This window comes from Ursus maritimus, unplaced genomic scaffold (assembly GCF_017311325.1).
Source record: "Ursus maritimus isolate PB19 unplaced genomic scaffold, ASM1731132v1 scaffold_10, whole genome shotgun sequence".
Lineage (NCBI taxonomy): Eukaryota > Metazoa > Chordata > Mammalia > Carnivora > Ursidae > Ursus > Ursus maritimus.
In genome coordinates this window covers 64,958,717-64,979,790 of record NW_024423344.1, presented here as the reverse complement: position 1 = coordinate 64,979,790, position 21,074 = coordinate 64,958,717, and the positions used below count along the sequence as shown (strand labels likewise).

The window sequence follows — 21,074 nt, the reverse complement described above, 5'->3', positions numbered from 1 at the left end:
CTGCTTGTGTTCCCTCTCTCGCTGGCTGTCTCTATCTCTGTCAAATAAATAAATAAATAAATAAATAAATAAATAAATAAATAAATAAATAAAATATGCTTTTGATAACGCTGTGACCTAATTCATTCCCCACACCCCCAGCCAACCCGCTCAGCCAGGAGACTGCTTCTCCCTCTGCCTGCCACTCCCCCTGCTTGTGTGCATTCTCTCTTTCTCACAAATAAATAAATAAAATCTTTAAAAAACAATAAAAATAAAAAGGCATCACCAAGGTCATGCAGGTTTTCTCCCGTGTTATTTTGTAGGAGTTTTATAGTTTCACGTTTTACATTGAGGTCTGTGATCCATTTTGAGTTAGATTTTGTGGAGGATGTGAAGTCTGTGTTGACGTTCATTTTTTTGCACATGGGTGTCCAGTCGTTCCAGCACCATTGTTGAAGAAACTATCTTTGTTCCATTGTATTGTTTTCACTCCTTTGTCAAAGATCAAGTGATGATATTTATATGGGTATGTTTCCGGGCTCTCTCTTCTGCTGCATGGATCTGTCTATTCCTTAGGTAATGCTACACTGTTTCGATTACTGTAGCTTTATGTAGTGAGTCTTAAAGTTGGATATCATCAGTCCTCCAACTTTGTCCTTCCCCTTCAATACCATGTTGGCTATTCTGGGTCTTTCAACAAACTGTAGAATCAGTTTGTTGGTATTCACAAATCGCTTGCTGGGATTTGGATTGGGATTGCATTGAACCTATAGATCAAATGAGGGAGAATGACATCTTGACAATATTGAGTCTTCTTATCCATTAACATGGATATTCGCTTACTTAGTTCTCCTTTGATTTGTTCTTCAGAACTTAGAAGATTTCCTCATATAGATCATACATATTTTGTTGGATTCATACCTAAGTACTCATTTTGGGGGGTGCTAATGTAAATGGTGGTGTGTTTTTTATTTCAAATTCCACTTTTTCATTACCGGAATGTAGAAAAGTTGACTTTAGAATATTAATCTTATATCCTCCAACTTTGCTATACCTCGTTATTAGTTCTAGGGTTTTCTTGTCAATTGTTTTGGATTTTCTATCTAGACATTAGTGTCATCTGAAAATAAAGAAAATTCTGTGTTGTCCTTCCTAGCCTGTATATGTGTTATATCCTTTTCTTGCTGTATTATAACAGCAAGGGCTTCCAGCACAATGTCTGTCTCTACAAGCTTGGAGGTGGTGGTTTGCTCTGTGTCTTCTCCTCTCTTATGGATCTAAGAAGAGTTGTTGATTTTTTTTAGTCTGTTCAGCTTTTTACTTATTGTTAGGATGGAATGGCAATTTTCAATTTCCTTACCTGCATATCCAGAAACTGAAAGTCTTTCAACTTTGTTTTGATGTTTTTGTCATATAAAAGTTTTTCATCATTTTAAAATTTTTATTCTTGTTTTAAAGATTTTATTTATTTGAGAGACAGAGTGTGCAGAGAGAGAGCATGAGTGGGAGGGGAGCAGAGGGAGAGGGAGAAGCAGACTCCCCACTGAGTAGAGTGCCCCAACATGAGGCTCTATCCCAGGACCCTGGGATCATGACCTGAGCCAAAGGGAGACGCTTAACCGACAGAGCCACCCAGGTGGCCCAGAAGTTTTTCATCCTGATGTAGTCAAAATGTCAGGCTTTTCTTTGGGGAGTAGGAACCCCTACTTACCCTGAGCTCCTGGTTTTTCTGTATTATTCAAATAGTTAAAATATGTATTTTCCATTTTTAGAAATTAAAAGCCACACATTCTAGATTTCTTCATCCTTTCCTTTCTCCAGTGCTGTGCACGGCATTAGAGCCCACACTGACATCTGAGTCAGGAGGGCAGTCCGTGAAGTACTGTGAGGAAACCCAAGCAGTCACTAGCAGCAGAGAAGGCTGGAAAGACACGTTCAAGTTTCCCTGAAATGCAATGCCAAGAAATATGCCATCCTGTGGGTTTTCTGGGAAGGAGAATGTGAACTTGAGATATAGTTCTCCTGATTCAGAGTAAGGCAATGCTGTGCATGAGCATGTTAATAGCACAGTGGAGATGAAACTGCAAAATCCAAACTGGGAGAAACTGCAGGACACATGTTCAGTCTCCTCGGCAAACGAATTGCAAGGAAAAAGAGAGATGGAGGGTCAATTTACAGATCCGAAGAGAGTTGAGAGACATGGTGAGCTGTTGCAGGATACGGCCTTATTTGGATCCTGATTCAAAACAAAACACAGTAAAATTTTTTTCTAAGACAGTGTGTGAAATATTGGAGAAAAATAATATTTTTAATGTGTTGATATTAAGGAATTAATTTTCACATTTTAAAAGGTGGAATAATAATATTATGATTGTGTTAGAAGCAAGTCCTTTTAGAGATAGATTCGGAAATACTAACAAGTGAAAATATATAATATCCACGGTTTAATTCAGGATAATCCAGGGACAAAGGTATAGATGAAACAAGTTGAAAGTTTGCTTAAAATTTGAATCAGTGTTCAAGTGGAAAATGGAGATGTTGGTAGAACTGATTTTTTTTTTTTCCAGTAAAATTCAGTTTAGGAAGCTAACTATTTCTAAGCATGTGTTCAGTCATTTATCAATGCTGGGCTCTGGGGATAATACTAGGAGTAGGATAGACGAGAGCCCATGCTGTCAGGAATAGGACGTTCTGGAACCGAGAGGCGCTGGGCAGGAGACAATAAACAAGTGAGGTGTGTACATGTGGAAATAGTAACCGGTGAGACGTGCAGTGTTGAAAATAAAGCAGCGGGACGGGACGGGGACTGGCGGGAGGACCGCCCGCGAAGGTCTGACTGAGGACGCGCCATTCCTCCCCAGTGTAGCAGATGCTCCAGGAACGGCTCCCGACTGTCAAGAAGGAGCCGGGGCAGTGGTTTGGGGCAGGTTCCGGTGGGGCACAAGCCAATGCAGAGGCTGACGCTGGCCTGCTTGAGGGACAGAAAGAAGACCGGCATGGCCTGGAGGGTCCCCGAACAAGTTGGCGACAGGCTGGGAACCGCCCGATTAAAAGGAGCAGCACCCAGCTCCTGAAAGCACCGCATGGGCCACCTTAGCTGCCAAGAGATAGAGTTCACCGCCCTGTGCTCGGTTTGGGGAGAACACCCTGGTTTACAGTTGTCTTTCTACTCCTGCTTTTGGTGTCCCCTGCCGGGGTGGTATCTTTTGGGGGGAAATTCCCAAGAGGTGGAGGTTTAGGTACCCCAAAGTTAATTGAACTTAGGTGGGAGGACACTCGTTGCAGACCCTTGGATTCGTTGCTCTCTCCTTTTCAGTGCCATTTCTGTGACAAGGCCTTTATGAACCAGGCTTTTCTACAAAGTCACATTCAGCGCCGCCACCCCGAAGATTCTCACCTCGGTAAGTCACGAGCTCAACTTCAAAGAGTCGTTTTCCTTTGGGTACCTTTTTCTTTTTTTCAGTGAGCCATGGTCCAGGGCATCTCTCAGTCCTTTGAAAAGAAAGTATCATAGTCTTCGTTCATTCATTAAGTGAATCTTGAGCCCCTGCTACGTGCCATGCATGGCACCAGGCCCGGGGATACGGGCACAAGCGACACAGACCAAGTCCTGCCCTCCGGAGTCTTAGCGTTCTGTTAGGAGGGGCGGAGGAGACACACTTATACAAATAAATGAGCGGCTCTTTTCAAATGGTGGCAGATGCAACAAAGAAAAGAAAACAGGGGAATGGGCTGGAGGTGGTCAGCAAAGGCTTCACTGAGGAGGCGCTCTTTGATCGGAGACCAGAATGATGAGGAGGCCCCAGCCTGGGGAAAACCTGGGAAATGAATATCCCAGGCAAAGGGAGCTCTGGATTGCCGGGGGTGGGGGGTGAGGGGGAGGCAGCGCGGCGTGTTTGAGGAACAGACAGAAGGTTAGTGGAGTAGAGTGAGCAAGGCAGTCGTGTGCGGGGCGTGGGAGGGGAGGAGGCTGGGTCACCCGGGACCTCGAAGGCCCCCCCGGCCAGGAATGTGAGTAGCTCCTGGTGGAAAGCATAGCAGCAGTGGTGGACGCAGGTGGAAGAGTGAGGGGGGCTGCCGGAGTAGCCCAGGTGAGTGACATGGCTGTGGGACCAGGATGGTACCAGGGAAGACCAGAGAAGTGAAGATGGAGAGGAAGTGTTCCACACAAAGCCCGCAGAGGTGTGACTCAGCGTGAGAGCAAGAAATGAAGAAAGACCATTCTGGGGTTTTGTCCTATACGTTTGGGTGAATGGCGGTGATGTCTACTCAGATGGGGACCTGGGGTGGAAGCGGGTTGAGGAAGGAGAATGCAGGTTCGTGTTGGTCAGGGTAAACTTGAGTCACGCGTGCAGTCGCCACCCAGGTGGAAATGCGGGGGTTCTGGAGGTCAAGGGAGAGGCCCAGGCTGCAGAGCTGGGCTGGATGAGCTCACCTAGGTGGGGAAGGGAAGGCAGCCGAGGGCCAGCCCTCAGGCTCTCCCAACGTCAGGTGCTCGGGAGGAGCAGCGGAGGGCAGTGAGAAATAGTCCTGGAGGCAGAAGGGAGACCTGGGGAGGGTGTTGTCATGGAAACCAAGGGAAACACGGGTTTCAGGAGGGAGGCAGTGGTCCATTTATTGAACGTCCCTGAGGCACAAAGTAAGATGAGGACCAAGGATTGATTATTGCTGTCACGATGGCTGCTGTTGATCTTGACATAGCAGCTTCAGTGGATTGGTGGGGACAGAAGCCCAAAGGGAGTGAGCCGACCAGAGAATCAGGTGAGCAAGTGGTCAGTAACATTTGCTGGGAAGGACAGTAGAGACGCGAGCCATTGTCTGGAGGGAAATGTGGAACCAAGGGAAAGTTTTTGTTTCCTTTGATGTGGGAGATAGGAAGGTGTGTTTGGGTACTGATGTGAATTAGCCATGTATAGAGGGGGAAATTAGAGAAGCAAGAGAGGGCAGGGCTTCTGTGGCTTATCAAGGAACCAGGTTTCCTGTTATCTCAACGTTCTTAAGGTAAAATAAATGCCAGGCCTTATTTCTCCATGAGCAGATCTAAGCATTCTGCTGATTGCCTACAGAACGGTAACCCACAGAAATTCTCATTATGGTCTTAAATGCTTTTAGCATCTAAATGTGTGTGCTCCTAGCTTGTTACTAAGTGCTTGCTTTAGTCTCCTTTTGGGGCCAGTCTGTTTCCATTCCTGCCTATTTCAGACAAATAGATTTATTTAGGAAACAGCTAAGCTTTGTATAAACAATATGAACAGCTGGAAATCCCATTTGTAAGTCATGGACCACTGATACAGTTTGGCGGTATATTGGAGAAATTGGGAAGATTAAACATTTTAATTAACCTACCATTCTTCAGTGTGAAACTGACCTTCTTTCTCTTCTGTTTCAGTATCTTATTCTATCTCATACTCGTTTCAGAGAGTATTTCAGACTCTGAAATGAGTATTATTTCTTCAGGTCATCTTTGAGATTCTGACTTTCTACTTTGGTTTCCATACCTTTCATGTCTACACTCACAGACACATGTACATCCATTCAGTCATGTGCACATCTTCATGTAAGTACATGTACATAAAGTACCTTCCCTTCACTTGTTGCTTCCTTTTACAACCTTTGGTACCTCGTTTTGGCCCTGTGGACAGCGTATGGCCCCAGTTTGCATTTTGAATGCCAGCCTCTGCTTGTCTTAGCATTGATGGGGTTCTCAGGAAAGTGTGGTGGGAGCCAGAAGGATGGTGACCATAGCGATTTCCAATCTGGCAGTACCTGTCGTGGAAGTTGTGGCTTCCCTTCTCTTGAGACTGGCATCTCCAAGAAGAGCCCAGGATTATTCCTTGTCACCATTATCATTCCCCGAATGGGCTCTCGTGCTGTCTCTGGAGGATAATCCAACACAGTGGCTGAAATAATCTGCTACAAGTAATTCAGCACCCCGTAACATGAAGGGCTGCAAGCAAACACTAACGAGCAAAAATCGGCTCGTGTGGCATGAAAAAGTCATAGTATCCCAAGTCAGAGCACTTTCCTTTGTCTTTGTCTTATCAATAGGACTGTACCCCATAAGCTTTCAGATAGGTTTCAGAGGAGGTGGTATTTTAATAGCATATTTCTGTTGCAACAGAGTATAAGAAAAAGGCACAGACCGATAAGCTCCAGAGTGAGATTGACATGCTGAAGGAGCAGCTGCAGCTCACCAAGTCTCAGCTGGAGGCCGCACAGCACGCCCATGCTGTCAGGTTCTCTAAGGTACGGGACTGAGCTCTGAAACGGTCACAAGGTGGGAAGGACTGGTATGAATTCCTTTGGAAATGTCTGGTGGAATTCACCAGTGAAGCCATCTGGTCCTGGGCTTTTCTTTGTTGGGAGGTGTTTGATTACCGATTCTTGTCCTTACTCATTATTGTATTGGTCTGTTCAGATTTTCTATTTTTTTCATGATTCAGTCTTGGCAGGTTGCATGTTTCTAGGAACTTATCCACTTCTTTGAGATTGTCCAATTTGTTGGCATATAACTGTACATAGTAGGCTATTACGATCCTTTGTAATTCTGTAGTGTCCGTTGTAATGTCTCCTCTTTTGTTTATAATTTATTTGAGTCCTCTTTTGGTTAGTCTAGCTAAGAGTTTGTCAATTTTGTTTATCTTTTCAAAAAAAACAGGTCTTTGTTTTGTTCATCTTTTCTATTGTTTTTTCTGTTCACTACTTTATTATTTCTGCTCTAATCTTTATATTTCCTTCCTTCTCCTAACTTTGAGCTTAGTTGTTTTTTTTCCCTAGATCTTGATGTGTAAAGTTAGATTGTTTATTTGCGATCTTTCTTTTTTTCTTAATGTAGGCATTTTTAGCTGTAAATCTTCCTCTTAGAACGCTTTTGCTGCATCCCTTACGTTTTTGTATGTTGTGTTTCCATTTTCGTTGATCTCAAGATATTTTTGACTTCCCTTTTGATTCCTTCTTTGATCCATTTGTTGTTCAGGAGTGTATTGTTTAATTTCCATGTATTTGTAGATTATCCATTTTTCCTCCTGTTACTGATTTCTAGTTTCATACCATTGTGGTCAGAAAAGATACTTGACATAATTTTAGTCTTCTTAAATTTAGTAAGACTTGTTTTGTGACATAATGTATAATCTATCCTGGAGAATGTTCCATGTGCAGTGAGAAGTGGACATTCTGCTGACGTTGGATAGTCTGTTGGGTCCATTTGGTACATAGTGTTGTTCAGATCCTGTGTTTCCTTACTGATTTTGTGTCTGGATGACCTAGTCACCATTGAGAGTGGGGTATTAAAGTCCCCTACAATTACTGCGTTGCTGTTTATACCTCCTTTTTGTTTCATTCGTATATGCTTTATAAATTTGGGTGCTGCAGTGTTGGACACATAAATATTTACAATTCTTACATCTTCTTGATGATTCACCTCTATATTATTATATAATAACCTTCTTCGTCTCTTGAGATCTTTTTTTTTTAATGTAGGCATTTACAGCTACAAATCTCCCTCTGAGCACTGTTTTGGCTTCTCCTTTTTTTTTTTTTTTTTTCGGTTTGTTGTGTTTTAATTTTCATTCATCTCAAAGTATTTTCTACTTTACCTGGTGAGTTTTTTGTTGGCCCATTGGTTGCTTAAGAGTACGTTTTTAATTTTCGAGTATTCACGAATTTTCCAGTTTTTCTTCTGTTATTGATTTCTGGCTTCATTCCATTGTGGTTGGGAATACACTTAGCATGATTTCAATCTTTTAAAATTTATTGAGAATCTTTTCTGATGTAACATAAAGTCTCTCCTGGTGAGTTTTCCATGTACATTTAACGTGAATGTATGTTCTGGTGTTGTCGGGTACAGTGTTTTGTATGTGTATCAGATTGAGCTTATTTATTGTGTTAAGTCCCCAGTGAGGTAAAAAACCAAAAAGTGAGGGTCATCGAGAAATCAAAGGCTGATTGACTAGACCTTGAATTTAGCTTGTATAAATACGAATTTGTGTTTTTTGGGGGTGAGACAGGACTACTGTATCCAAATTGATACAGTATTGAGAGTGGTTCTTCTGCTGAATAGATATTTTCTTTTAAAGTATGTTTACATTTTACATATTATTGCATATCTACTCTGCAAGTTCATAGATCACAGAACTCTTGAGACTTTGGGCTTCTGTGTTTGTATTTTAAGAGATGTAAGGACGAAAGGATGCTGTGTGCTGTTTTTGGTTTGGAAAAACCACTCTGCGCATGGCCATTAAATGAAGCGCGATTGCAAACCTACTGATATGCACAATACGAGCTGCCGAGGTGGAGGTGAAGCTATGTGCATTTATTTAGAATTTTGCATATTTGCTTCGTATCAGAACTTTTAAAGCTATGCATTAAAATAATTTCAGGAATACGAAATGCAAAAAACAAAAGAGGAAGAATTTCTGAAGTTATTTGATAGATGGAAAGAAGAAGAAAAGGAGAAACTAGTTGACGAAATGGAAAAAGTCAAGGAAATGTTTATGAAGGAGTTTAAAGAATTGACTTCCAAGAATTCAGCATTAGAATATGTAAGTATTAAGCCAAAAAGTCCTCATAGTATCGGTAGGGTTGTTGCCTTGAGAGGTGGCATTAGAATGGCATCATGGCCAGCAGGTCTAGAAATTACTTTATTGTGCCCAGACACCCCTCCTCCCGAGAGTGCTGAGGGAACATACAGAAGACAGAGCAAGTCTGCAAAGTTGCATCTTTGAGAGTGGGAAGTTTGGCCCCCAAACGCATGTCCAGAACACTTGGTACATTTGAGGGGCTCCAGTCTGGCTCAGTCACTGGAGCATGGACTCTTGGTCTTGGAGTTGTGAGTTCAATCCCCACACTGGGTGTAGAGATTACTTAAAAATAAAAAAAATCTTTTTTTTCTTAAAGATTTTATTTGTTTGTCAGAGAGAGAGAGAGTTTAAGCAGGGAGAGTGTCAGGGCAAAGAGAGAAGCAGGCTCCCTGCTGAGCAAGGAGCCGGATGCAGGACTTGATCCTAGGACCCTGGGATCATGACCTGAGCCGAAGGCAGACTCTTAACTGACTGAGCCACCCAGGTGTCCCAAAAATTTTTAAAAATCTTAAAAAAAGAACACTTGGTACATTTGGTACCTTTGGCCAGATCATAGAAGAGGGTCTCCCTTTCCTTAGCTGGTTAGATTTAGATAGCCATAAACTATAAACCTCTCCCTGAGTTTTGAAGCTTTCAGAGTTCCAAAGGAACTTTCTGGAAAGGCTGACACAGGTCACCATTGTGGAAATCAACCCAGAAAGACAGAAGTAGAACCTATTACTAGTTCCCTTCCTGACCGCAGGCCTGGCTGGTGAGGAGGACAGGGGTCTGAACAAGCAGGATGTGACTAAATGAGCTTCCATCTCCTGTGGGAGCAACCTTGGTCCCCACTGCCCTGGCACATGCATAAACAGAGACACGCATCTCTGGGCTGGGACCTCAAACTCTGTGACAGTGGCCGTTGTCTTCCAGGGAAGAATTATCTGAGCTGGATGGGTAGCTCAGTTCTGAGTCACCCTTGGGAAAAGGAAGCAAGATCCTTGAGCTCCCTCTAGGGGACAAGCTTTGCAAACTAAAATGGAGGGTATTTTTGGAATACGGCTAAGGGCCTTCTCTATAATGCCATGAACTTTTGCACAGGGGTTGGCAAATCACAACCTGTGAGCCGAGTCTGGCATACTACCCATTTGTTTTTGTTTTTATTTTTGTTTTTGTGGCCAGCAAGCTAAGAAAGGTTTTAGTATTGCTGAATGGTTGAAAAGAGTCATAAGAATATTTCACGACACCTAAAAATTACATGAAATTCCCTTTTCCGTGTCCACAAATAAAGTTTTATTGGCACCCAACCACATGTGTTCCTTTACATTTTGTCCCTGGTGCTTTTGTGCTGGGGCCGTAGAGCTCTGGTTATAACCAAGACCGTATGTGTCTCCTGCAGCCGGAATACTGCCTGGCTCTTTACAGAAAAATCCTGCCAGCCCCATCATATCTTTATAAAGCAAATGTGGCAACATGTTAACGATTGATTGAAATGGGTGCTTATGGTACTATTCTTCCTATTTTTCTATAAGTTGTAATTTGCAAACAAAAGGCTGAGGGGAAATAAATGTGGACAGGGCACTGTGTCTTTTTTCGTAGGGCTTCCTTTAGGCAACTTTCTGTATTGCCTTTTTTCGGTTGTGGCTGGTCCTAAGCATCAGAGCGCCTAGGCAGTAATTTCTCTGTGGTTTCTTCCAGAACGCCTGCCCCAGGGGCCTCTCCTGCACCCCTATCTGTGGCTCAGAGCTAGATGCCGTGTCACCCATGGGTGGATGGCAATACTAACCAATTTAAGACGGGCTTCTCAGGGGCGCCTGGGTGGCTGAGTTGGTTAAGTGTCTGACTCTTGATTTTGGCTCAGGTCATGATCTCAGGGTTGTGAGATCGAGCCCTGCTTTGGGCTCTGCACAGGGCAGGAACCTGCTTAAGAGTCTCTCTCTGCCCCCCCCCCACCCCTTAAAAAAGAAAAAAAAAAAAAAAGACTGGCTTCTCACGTCCCCATCAAGGCCAGACTCATTTTCCCCTTGTGATAAGCTGACAGGGTTCTTTTGCCTGAGAGTCCCTCCACGGTCCTGGCCCCCGTTCCCTGCCCCCAAGAGAATAGTGGGTTGGGACTTTTCCCCACGTAGGACTTTTTTTTTACCACTCCTACTTTTTTGGGGTAAAAAACAGCTTTATTGAGATTTAGCCTATAGACCATAAAACTCACCCACTTAAAGTGTACGGTTCAGCAGTTTCTACTATGTTCGCAGAGTTGTGCAACCATCCTTACCATCATTTCAGAATGTTTCGTCACCCCCAGGAAGAAACCCTGTGCCCATTGGCACTCCCTCCCACAGGCCGCTGGCGCCCACACATCCACTTTGTGCCTCTGCAGATCTGCCCGTTCTGGACATTTCATAGGAATTGAGTCATACACTACGTGATCTTTTATGAGCAACTGCTCCCAGTTAGTGTAATGTCCTCGAGCGTCGTCCGTGTTGTAGGGAGGTGCCTGTCCCACTATCTCATGCCTTTGTCATTGCCACCTGATGTCCCACTGCGTGCGTGTCGCACTTCCTTGGTCTGTTCATCGGGTGACCACATGTGGGTTGTTCGCCCTTTTTAGCTATAGATGGTTTTTAAGATGATCATTTATAATAAACTTCATTTTTGAGAATAGTGACAGGAACATTGAGCACATGGTACAGAAAATGTCATAGAAACCCGCCTCTCCTAGCCCTGTACACAGTTTTCCATATTACTAGCATCCTACGTGGGTGTGGTACGTTTGTTTAGCTGAGGAGCCCGTACTGATACAGTCGTATTAACCAAACTCCATACTCAGTCCAACTTCTGCAGCTTTCAGCTAATGTGGCTTTTCTGTTCCAGGATCCTATCCAGGACGCCACGCTATACGTAGTTGTCCCGTCCCCTTAGACTCTTGTCTGAAATAGTTGCTCCGACTTGTTCTCGGCGACCCGGACAGTTTAAAGAGTACTTGTCAGTAGGATCCCCTCTACTGGAATTTATCCAACAGTCTTCTCGTGCTTAGACTGGGCTTATGGGTTTGAGGGACGAAATCCTCAGAGATAAGACATAGTTTTCAACACATCGTATCAAGGGTCATCGTGTCTTCATGATTTATGATTGTTGGTGTTGACCTTGAGGTAGTGTTTGTCTGGCTCCTCCACTGGAAAGTCACCCCGTCCCCATTTCCTACTGTACTCTTTGAAAAGAAGTTGCTGTGTTCGGCCCAGATTTAGGCCGGGGAACTATGCTCCCCACCCTTTTATTTTTTCAGTTAACATATTACCGTCTGTGATTTTTCTGGGGGTTTTTGCCGCTGGTGACTTTGGGAATAACATAACAAGCAAAAGGCAAAATTAAAACCCCACGTCCCTGCTGGATTCACCGGCACCATTGCTGGATGAGGCTGGCCTTAGCGCTAAGTTATCGGGAGAACCAGCTGTACCCAGTTCCTCTGTTTCCGGCAACAGCTATGCGCCCACCAGAAAATGTAAGACCCATTGTGTAAGATTAGAAAGTTAGGGTTTCCTGGCCCTTTTTCACCCTGTGTATGCTCTGCTGGAAAAACTGGAAAGCAGTAGAAAGAACACTGGAAAACCATTAGGTGGGAGAAGTAGGAGAAGCAGAGTGAGCCTTTGGTAGGACAGTCAGATTTAACAGTGGCTACACTGTTCCCCAATTTCACTGTCTGTCTGTTTCAGTCTCATAAAAGTACAAACATCTGTACAGTGGTTTGCATCTTATCTTCTAGCAACTGTCAGAAATCCAGAAGTCCAACATGCAGATCAAGTCCAACATAGGCACGTTAAAGGATGCACATGAATTTAAAGAAGAACGTTCTCAGTATCCCCAGGATTTCCAAAATGTGATGCAACTTCTTGACAGTCAGGTATGTACCTGCGAGCAGACACTGTAGGAGGGGCCTGATTTTAATGAGTGAAGTGGTTTACAGCAAGTATTACCTACAGAGAAAGGATTTGTCTCTGTCAGTGACCACGAAGCTAATTCTTTTCTTCTTGTCTCCAGGTACATAATAATAGGTGTTCATTAGATGCTTGTTGATTGACTAATCGATATAGATACAGAACGGTTGGCAAAATTGTTTCCTTTTTTGCTAACATGGTAGCCCCTTGAATTGTGTGGGATTACCTCAGAGTTTATTTTTCATATTTCAGATGTAGGTCCCACTTTCAAAAGGCATAGAGAGACACACTGAAGCACTAACTTTATTTTTAGAGCTTAACTATATGGCTACATTGGTGTATGGATGGTCTTTTTTCATTTACCACACCTAATTAGCGTGGCCCTCCGTCATCAGCTGCCATTCCGGCAATTTTCGTCATACTCGTTTAGGGGAACATTGCTTTTTTTTTCCCAGGAAACAAATAGAGATCAAAATTTATGAATTCAGGATTTTGTTTAAAAGAAAAAAAGAATAACATTTAGAAAAGTAAGTGTGTTTTTGAAATATAGACGACTACACCCGTTGCATACTTTGGTGCTCATGCCCTGCCTCCCTTCCCCCAGTCCACCTTCCACCTCGCAGCCAAGTTGCCCATGTTCCCTGTCCCATCTCATCCTGACCAAGTCCGGAATGCTTAACTGGTGGTCAGGGTCCCCGAGGATCTGGACCCTCTGCCATCCCCCCCTTTCTTGGCTTTACCTTGAGGGTCCTGGCTGCACCAAACAGCCCATGGCTCCCTGAACACGGCTTTGTGTGTTTTGCTTTTGTCCTCGTGGCTTTCTTTGTCATGCACCTCTCGGTTTTTCAGGACCTCTGGCTTACTCCTTCAGCTGGGGCGACACCTCTTCTAGAGAGTTCTCCTGGACCTCTGGGTTATTGCATTTCTGTAGTCCCCCAAGCAGGACCTTCTCACATACACATTGCGGTGGGGGGTACTCTCTGTCGTTAAGTTGGCTTTCCTCCTGCGCAGGGCAGAGCACGTCCCCGAGCGCTCCCCTCGCCGGCCACGGCAGCCCAGCGAGGTCCCTGGGATGTGGTAGGAGACCAGGAATCGTGTCTGGTATTGAACTGTTGACAGTTGCTCCCCGCAAGCTGGTCTCTCAGGAATTAAGGACCCGGTTACGAAATCCCAAGGTCCCACCTACATTTCTCGTTTCCTTCCTGTGAGCTGTGTTGTCAGATCAGAACCCCAGGCCTCAGAAACGCCAGTGTTGCCTTTTAGCGCCTCAGATCAGCCCGCTAGCACGCATTCTTGAGAATATTTTATGGGAACACAGCCACGCCCACTCACTTACGTATTCTCTGTGGATGTTCTCCTGCTGCTGGTAGCAGCGATCGGGTCAGGTGGCCCCCAGAGCCTAAAATATTTACTTTTGGCCCCTTCACAGAAAATGTTTGCCGACCCCTGCCGTAGAGTTTAAGATCAAAACCCAGTGCAAATGTGTTTAAACATTTTTGAGTCTTTATAGTTAAAAAAAAAGTGCCTGCTAAAATGTCACCAAGGCGGTCGTTGGGTTCCACAGGTGCCCACTGAAAAGCTTCCGTTTCGAGTCGATCTTACTGTTGCATTTGCACATACGTGTCTCTTGTTTTACTGTGTTGTGTAGGAAAGCAAGTGGACTGCCCGGGTTCAAGCGCTTCATCAAGAACACAAGAAGGAGAAGGGTCGGGTAAGACCAAGGAGCCCATGGTCTGTCAGTGGGTCATTTATTAAAAGAATATTTTTTCTCTATGACAAAGGTAGTATTTGTCCACTTAATAAAATCTGTGGAGACGTGTGACAAAAATTAAAATTGCTTATAATTCGGGACACCTGGGTGGCTCAGTTGGTTAAGTGTCTACCTGTGGCTCAGGTCACGATCTCAGGGTCCTGGGATCGAGCCCCACGTTGGGCTCCCTGCTCAGCTGGGAGCCTGCTTCTCCCTCTCCCTCTGCCCCTCCCCCCTGCTCATGCACTCTCTCTCTCTCAAATAAATCTTTAAAAAAATAAAATTACTTATAATTCAATAACCACCACTACGACTTTGTTATAATTTTTTTCAGTCTGTGTTCTATGCCATAAATAGTGTTTCTGTAATATAGAAACCCATACCTGGGGTCTTACAAATTTTGAATCATGCTTTATAACTGTATATGCTTTTCGCTTAATATATTCTCCTGTTTTAAAATCTCTTCAAAATGGTGGGTTTTTTTTAATGGCTGGAGAAGGATCTTGTGCATGTTTTGTAAGTTAGTGATTCCTTCATTGTTGGACGCATCGCTTCTGACTTTTTCACCTTGCAGGCGGAGTCTCAACAATCTTTAAGAAAGGCAAGGATTGCTCACGTTAAAATCATTTTAATTAGAACAGTTTGATGCTAATACCGCTTTTCAGCTGAGTGCATCACAAATTTAAGTGTGAAAGTGTTCACACTGCTGCAGAAAACCTGACATACTTTTATTTGAGATTTTAAGAAAGGGGAACTTCTGTCTCTTTTTTCATTTCGTATGTATTTTGTAACCTGTTGTGTCCCCCGTGTCTTACTTACCCTGGGCTGCTACAACAGAATACGGTAGACGGGCCGCTGACAAACAGCAGACATGTGTTTCTCACAGTCTGGGGCTCTGGGGATCGAACAGAGTTTGTAAAGGGAGGTCGTGGCTCTGTGTGGGTGTGAGGCCCGTGTTTATTTCTCCAGCCTACCCTCTGAGCTGCAGATGGGCTAGCCAGCTTTGGATCTGGTATCTCCGGGGCTTCCTGAGGGTAACGTGTCTCAGATGATGTTTTTCCTTTGTCCAGTGGCATACTGGTCGGAGCAGTCAGGTGCCCGCCTTGAGCCCCATCGCAACCTCAGTGCCCAGCTCCCAGCCATTGGCCGGGCCTTCCACACGTCTCACATCTGTGTTCTTCTGCACATTTCCGTGGCTCCTCCCTTCCAACGAGCCCCTGCCGTTTCTAAAAGGACCCCGTAACTGGTCTCCTGGTTCCAACCTACCCCTTTCCCAATTTGCCCTCTAAAGAACGGACGAGACCCTCTGGCTGCTGGCCACCACTGCGGCCTCATCCTGATCCTGTCTCTGGACCTACTCTTTCTGACTACAGTAGCCTTCCGGTCACTTAGAGAACATGCCAGCCCTTTTCTCTTTCTGCACAGGGGTTTTGCTGCTGGGATGTCCTTCCGTTTGCTCTTCACGTGGCTGCCTTCTGCTCTGCATTAGTGTTCTGTGCTGTGTAGCAAATTACCAGCAGTTGGTCGTCTCACAGTGCCCATCTCACCCGGGTGCCTGGCCGGGTCCTGTGCGGAGGGTCTCACAGCTGCATGGGGGGTGTCAGACGGGCTCTGTTCTCCTCCGGCGCTCAGGGTCAAACCAAGCCTGTTCAGGTTATTGGCAATAGGCTGTTCCTTAGGGTTGACCGTAGGATCAGGACCCCTAGCGGCACCGCTCACTACCAGGCTGCTGCCGTCGTTAAGGTCCGCAGGGGAGCCGCTGGCCTGAAGAAGACAGGCCCACATAGGATAATCTTTCTTTTCCTTAACTCAGAGTCAGCAGATTAGGGGCTTCAGTTGCATCTGTCTAGTCCCTTGACACTTGCTGTACTGTGTTGGTTAGGAGCACGTCTCAGATCCCACCCAGCCCACGTCTTGGTCTGCTCACTCTGCTGTCACAAAGTACCACACACTGGGTGGCTTTGAACAACAGACATTTCTTTCTCACTGTTCTGGAGGCTGGGAAGTAGCGGGGTCAGGGTGCTGGCCAGTTCACCTCCTGGGGAGATCCCCGGTGCCGACGGCTGCCCTCTCTCTGTGTCTTCACAGAGCAGGGAGAGAAGGAAAGAAAGCTCGCCGGTTTCGTCCAAGAGCGCTAATCCCATCATGAGGACCCTACCCTAATTCACCCAAACCTAATCACCTCCCAAAGGCCCCACCTCCTAATACCGTCACATGGGGGATTAGGGCTTCACCCTGTAATTTGGGGGAGAGGTGCACAAACACTGAGTTCATAACTCCGCTGAGGGAAAGGGATTATACAGGGCGTGCACTCTGGGGTGCAGACTTGAGGGCCGTTTAGAATTCTGCCTGCCGCTGCCCCCTCTGGCCTCGGCTTCCAAGTCACCTGACACCATATACGTCGGTAGCCCCCTCCCTTACTGTTCCCACCACCTCACACGTGTAATTCTGATCACTGTCTCACATAGTTATCTGATTGTTTATTCACTTGTTTATTGTGTGTCTCTCCAACCGGATCCCTAGCCCTGTGAGGGAGGGGCTCTCTCTAGTTCGTTCTTTGTTGTTTTCCCAGCGTGGACGGACGTACCCAAAATGTGATTGGCATTCATTAAATATTTGCGGAACGAACGTGGACGGTGGCTAGTCGGCCCGCAAGGGGATCGTTCAACCTTGCTTTTAGGGATGGAGAAACGCTGAGCGAAGGGTTTAGAAGAGAGGGTTGAAAGAGTCGTCTGTTGGTACAAGCACGGTACTTGAACCCGGGTGCTCTTAAACTCGGGGTCTTGCTTGTCAACCTTGTGGCCTTGCTCATTTGTCAGGCGTGAGGCACTGAGCCCGCTCGCGAGGACACTAGGCGGCGACGGCTTAGAGCAGTTGCTTTTCCCGGAAAATGCCCTAGCGTCCCTTGGAGATGTCCTAAGGGAGTAGTTCCGAGCCATGGACGCACTTCAGAATGACCAGCGGCTCTTTCCCGAAACACTCATGCCCGGCTCCTCTGCCCAAGCTTCGGATTCAGCCTGGGGTGGGGCATGCGTATCGTGGGGGGTGGGGAACACCAAAACCCCAGATGATTTCTGCTTCACATCCATGGTTTGAACCCCTGTCCTTACAACTTGAAGTTCTACTCTCATCCTTCAAGGCGTGTCCTAGCATTGGTATTTAGGGACAGAATTCGGGCTCTCTGACGAATAGGGGATGACGTTTCGTCCTTGCTCCTCTAAAGCCTCTGGTGTTCCAGACCCGCGTGGGAACTGGCGGCGCGGTGGCCCTCTGGCAGAGACAGAATGCAGGTGGCAGATTCGTACGCTTGGCCACCGCAAGTCATGATGGAAGGACCGCCTGGTGGCGGGTTGGAGGACAGAGGAGAGGCCTTCCCTTGTGCTGAGGCGCGCGGCTCCACGTCGAGGGCCTGTGGGGTTTTCGTGCTGCCGCTAGGCCACGCTGCTCCCTTGTCTGCTGGTGTTGCTAGTTCAGGAGCTGCTTTCTTCTTCCTTAATTTCTCTTGAACGTGAACAGAGGGGAGAATTCAATCGGGTTTAGTAATCTCTGCCTGAGACCTAACTATTAATTATTCCACATGATTGCTGCCTGCTGGTCCTACAAGGCACATATTGTGTTTCTCTGGTTAAGGGAAGTTGCGATTGGCAACTTTTTATTGCTTTATCTAGGTTCTTGGCAGCCTGTTTTTGTTTTGTTTTTTTTTTTAAATAACATTGGTAGGAGTTCAAAGGGAGTCACACATAAACGACGGCGTACCGTTTTGACCTGACAGAAGGCTCCGTGGACCTGGGAGGTTGTACGGGTGGTCACGTGGTGGAGGGAACGTGCAGGGGACTGTGCTCTGCTAGAGACAAAGCAAAGTACTTGAAAGGACAGGAGGTCACAAGAAATGGGCTCGAGGGCCACAGACTTTCTGAAATAATTTCTGGCTATCCCTTGCTTAGATCATCACATTCCTCTCTCAGCAAACTCCTTTCTGTGCTTTTCTGACCAGTTCTCAAGTCCAGTATCAAAATGTTGCCCTCCCTTAGTGTTTCCTGTGTCCCTTTCTTCTGGGGGGGTCTGGACTGACCCCACACATTGTTGAACCTAAACCTCCACCCCCAAGCCCTGGGTATCTTCACTGGCTTTTCCATTTTCCAGCTTAGTGTTTCCCCAGCTGCTGTGGGGCCCTCTTCCCGTGGCCTGTAAACACGTAGGGAAGGGTCGTGACAGTGTTCTCCTGAGGGAGATTCTTGGCATCCACTAGGTTATGAAAGGTTCTTTTAATTTTTATTTTATTTTTTCTTAAGATTGTGTTCATGTATTTGAGAGAGAGAGAGAAAGAGAACGAGCAGGGAGAGGCAGACAGAGGGAAAAGGAGAAGCAGACTCCCCAATGAGCAGGGAGCCTGACGCGGGGCTCGATCCCAGGACCCTGGCATCATGACCTGAGCCGGAGGCAGATGCTTAACCGACTGAGCCACCCAGGCGTCCCTTCGGTGATTTATTTTTTAAGGCCTGGGGGGCTACTTGATTGCTCCAAGTGCTGTTTACGAAGATGTTCTGTGACTTAGTCACTAAATTTGAGAGCAGTAACTTTGAAGCCAGGCAGGAAAGTTCCGGTCTGGGCTCCTCCCCTCCCGCTGCCCGAGTTCGGACCATCTACTTGACGCTCTCTAGACCTGAGTTCCCTCATCTGTACAGCGGAGTCTGACCATGCATCCATAAGGTTGTGGTGTGGCTACAAGATGAAGCGGTTGGTGGGGGTTTGGTAGGAAGAGCCAAGCAAGTTGGGAGGTGCTGCCGCCCACGCTCTACTCCTCTGAGGCACCCTCACCACCCCCTCTGCTAGGTCTGCTCATCGCCTCCACTTCCAGGCTGTAGGCTGGGAATGTCTTTAGCTCCAGTGACCAAGGTGATTTCCCCTCTATGTAATGACTAGTGAGATTGTTCTAAGAATCTTTGCCTAAATCATTGAAAACAAATTCTTCTCGAATTTTTTTTATGTCCATTATATGATCTTTCCCGACATGAAGTCTCTGAAGACAAATCTGTCTATGAATCTTTGGATCTTTCTGTTCTCTGGGTCCCTCCCTCCCTCTTCCCTCTTCCACCTTCCTTTTCTCAGGAAAGATTTATGAGGTTGTACTTCGTCACTGGACATATAAATAATGAAGGTGGGCTCTCTGTGCAGGCCCATGTGGACGCCTGAGGGGCAGGACGGCGCGGGGTTACGGCCACTCTGTGGGAGCGCCCTGATGCTGGGTCAGTGCTCATCCCTGCAGCGTGGCATGTGCTGTGCTCGAGTGCACGCGGCCATTCACCTTCTCAGTGCTGTGTCTTGGGTCACGAGCTCCCTGGGAGCAGAGGTGAAGCCCTTGGACAACTGAGGCCTTGGTACACAGTGACCAAAGATGTATTTGGTGACTTGAAGTGCACAGACACCCTGAGGCCAGCAAAGAACACAGGGTGTGTGCGTACAGATGGTGGGATGGAGACATTGCGCATTGCGGACGGACGCCTTAATTTTTTTTTCCAGCTCTTGTCACATATAGAGAAACTTCGGACCTCCATGATAGACGATCTCAATGCAAGTAATGTTTTCTACAAGAAAAGGATAGAAGAACTAGGGCAGAGACTCCAGGAACAGAATGAACTGATTATCACGCAGAGACAACAGGTATTTTTGGCTATATACTGGCACTGTTTTGTTTTGTGTTTTTCCAAGCAGCGCAATTTATCGAAGAACATTCTGTTTTATTTTAGTGCATTTGTAAGTTGGATAAGATAAAGGAGTAGAGTATGTTCTTCCCCAGGGTTGTTTGAAAAGTAAATCCAATAAGATAATTTTTTCAAGGTATTTTTTTTAACTGTAAAGAGCAAGCAAATTTATTTAATTAGAACTTAGAGTAAATTTAAAGGTAGAGAAGGATTTCTTTTTGTGATTACTTTGAGAAGCAGCCCAATCCAAATGCTACTTTTATACAATTTTTGCCTCTGTAGCTTTAAAGTCCATCTGTCCTCTGTCTTTGGAAGACCTAAAAAAAGGTTAATACAGTATCTGTCCATCATCCAGGATGTCCCTATCTGGTTTCAACCTTGTATCGTTAAAAAAACACATGGTTTTTCTTTGCAGATTAAAGAGTTTACCAGTAAACCATTAAACAGCGTCAGTGAACCCAAAGGTAAGTGGGCCAGGATCCCAGTGTTGGAGGCGAGGCGGGCCTCCCTAACCATGCACCGGACATCAGAAGAATGTGGGGCCCCCGGTGGCTTCTGGGCACCAACATGGCATTCCCGTGGTGATTTTAATTTGAGTGATCTGTCACCTCGATCCGGAAAATTGGAGAATTTTTTAATACCTTGACTATCATTGAATGGTCTTCCATATTTTTTATCAGAATATTGTTAGGCACAAAATCCATGCTTAGTAACCGTACCTCCGGACTGATGTGGGATGAGGGGGAGTGACCGTCAAAAGCACCAGGTCTAGAGACAGGCTGGGCTCAGTGTAGCTCTGTGAGTGTCTGCCTCCAGTTCCTTAGCCGTAGTGTTGGAGCGTGAAGAGTGCCTACATCACAGGCTTCTTATGAGGGTTAAGTGGGGGGACATATATAAAACGCACCTGCTGAGCACACGTGGGCGTGGGCGTGAGCTCTCGTGAACGACCCCCACCTCAGTTACTCTAAAGTACTGTAGGGGCTTGCTGCGTCCTTGTCAGCTGAGGCAGCTGGGGGTTAAAGGTTCGTTCTCAGCGTCGTGGGGCACATCCAGCCTATGGACTGTGGCGGCGAGAGCCGTCACCTCCTGCTCCCTGAGGAGCGAGTCCAGAAGGGACACTGGAGTCGGAAGTGCATGCGGGGTCTCCCAA

The 21,074-nt window shown here is 45.9% G+C and overlaps 1 protein-coding gene and 1 long non-coding RNA gene across 5 annotated transcripts in view; one reads left to right on the top strand and one right to left on the bottom strand.

Annotated features, from left to right (window-relative positions):
* Positions 1 to 21,074, top strand: part of DZIP1 (DAZ interacting zinc finger protein 1) — a 49,705-nt gene that overhangs the window by 6,211 nt on the left and 22,420 nt on the right. For all 4 annotated transcript variants that reach the window (XM_040623880.1, XM_040623895.1, XM_040623887.1 and 1 more), the window contains exons 6-12: positions 3,299 to 3,383; positions 6,104 to 6,228; positions 8,361 to 8,522; positions 12,301 to 12,438; positions 14,121 to 14,183; positions 19,743 to 19,883; positions 20,340 to 20,388. In XM_040623880.1, the coding sequence (XP_040479814.1) occupies positions 3,299 to 3,383; positions 6,104 to 6,228; positions 8,361 to 8,522; positions 12,301 to 12,438; positions 14,121 to 14,183; positions 19,743 to 19,883; positions 20,340 to 20,388 (763 nt within the window). The remainder of the gene's footprint in view (positions 1 to 3,298; positions 3,384 to 6,103; positions 6,229 to 8,360; positions 8,523 to 12,300; positions 12,439 to 14,120; positions 14,184 to 19,742; positions 19,884 to 20,339; positions 20,389 to 21,074) is intronic.
* On the bottom strand, positions 2,376 to 13,745 carry LOC121101206. The gene is made up of 3 exons (XR_005833140.1): positions 13,213 to 13,745; positions 3,380 to 3,474; positions 2,376 to 2,950 (listed from the first exon to the last, which is right to left on the bottom strand). It is a non-coding gene; the product is annotated as an uncharacterized LOC121101206 (long non-coding RNA).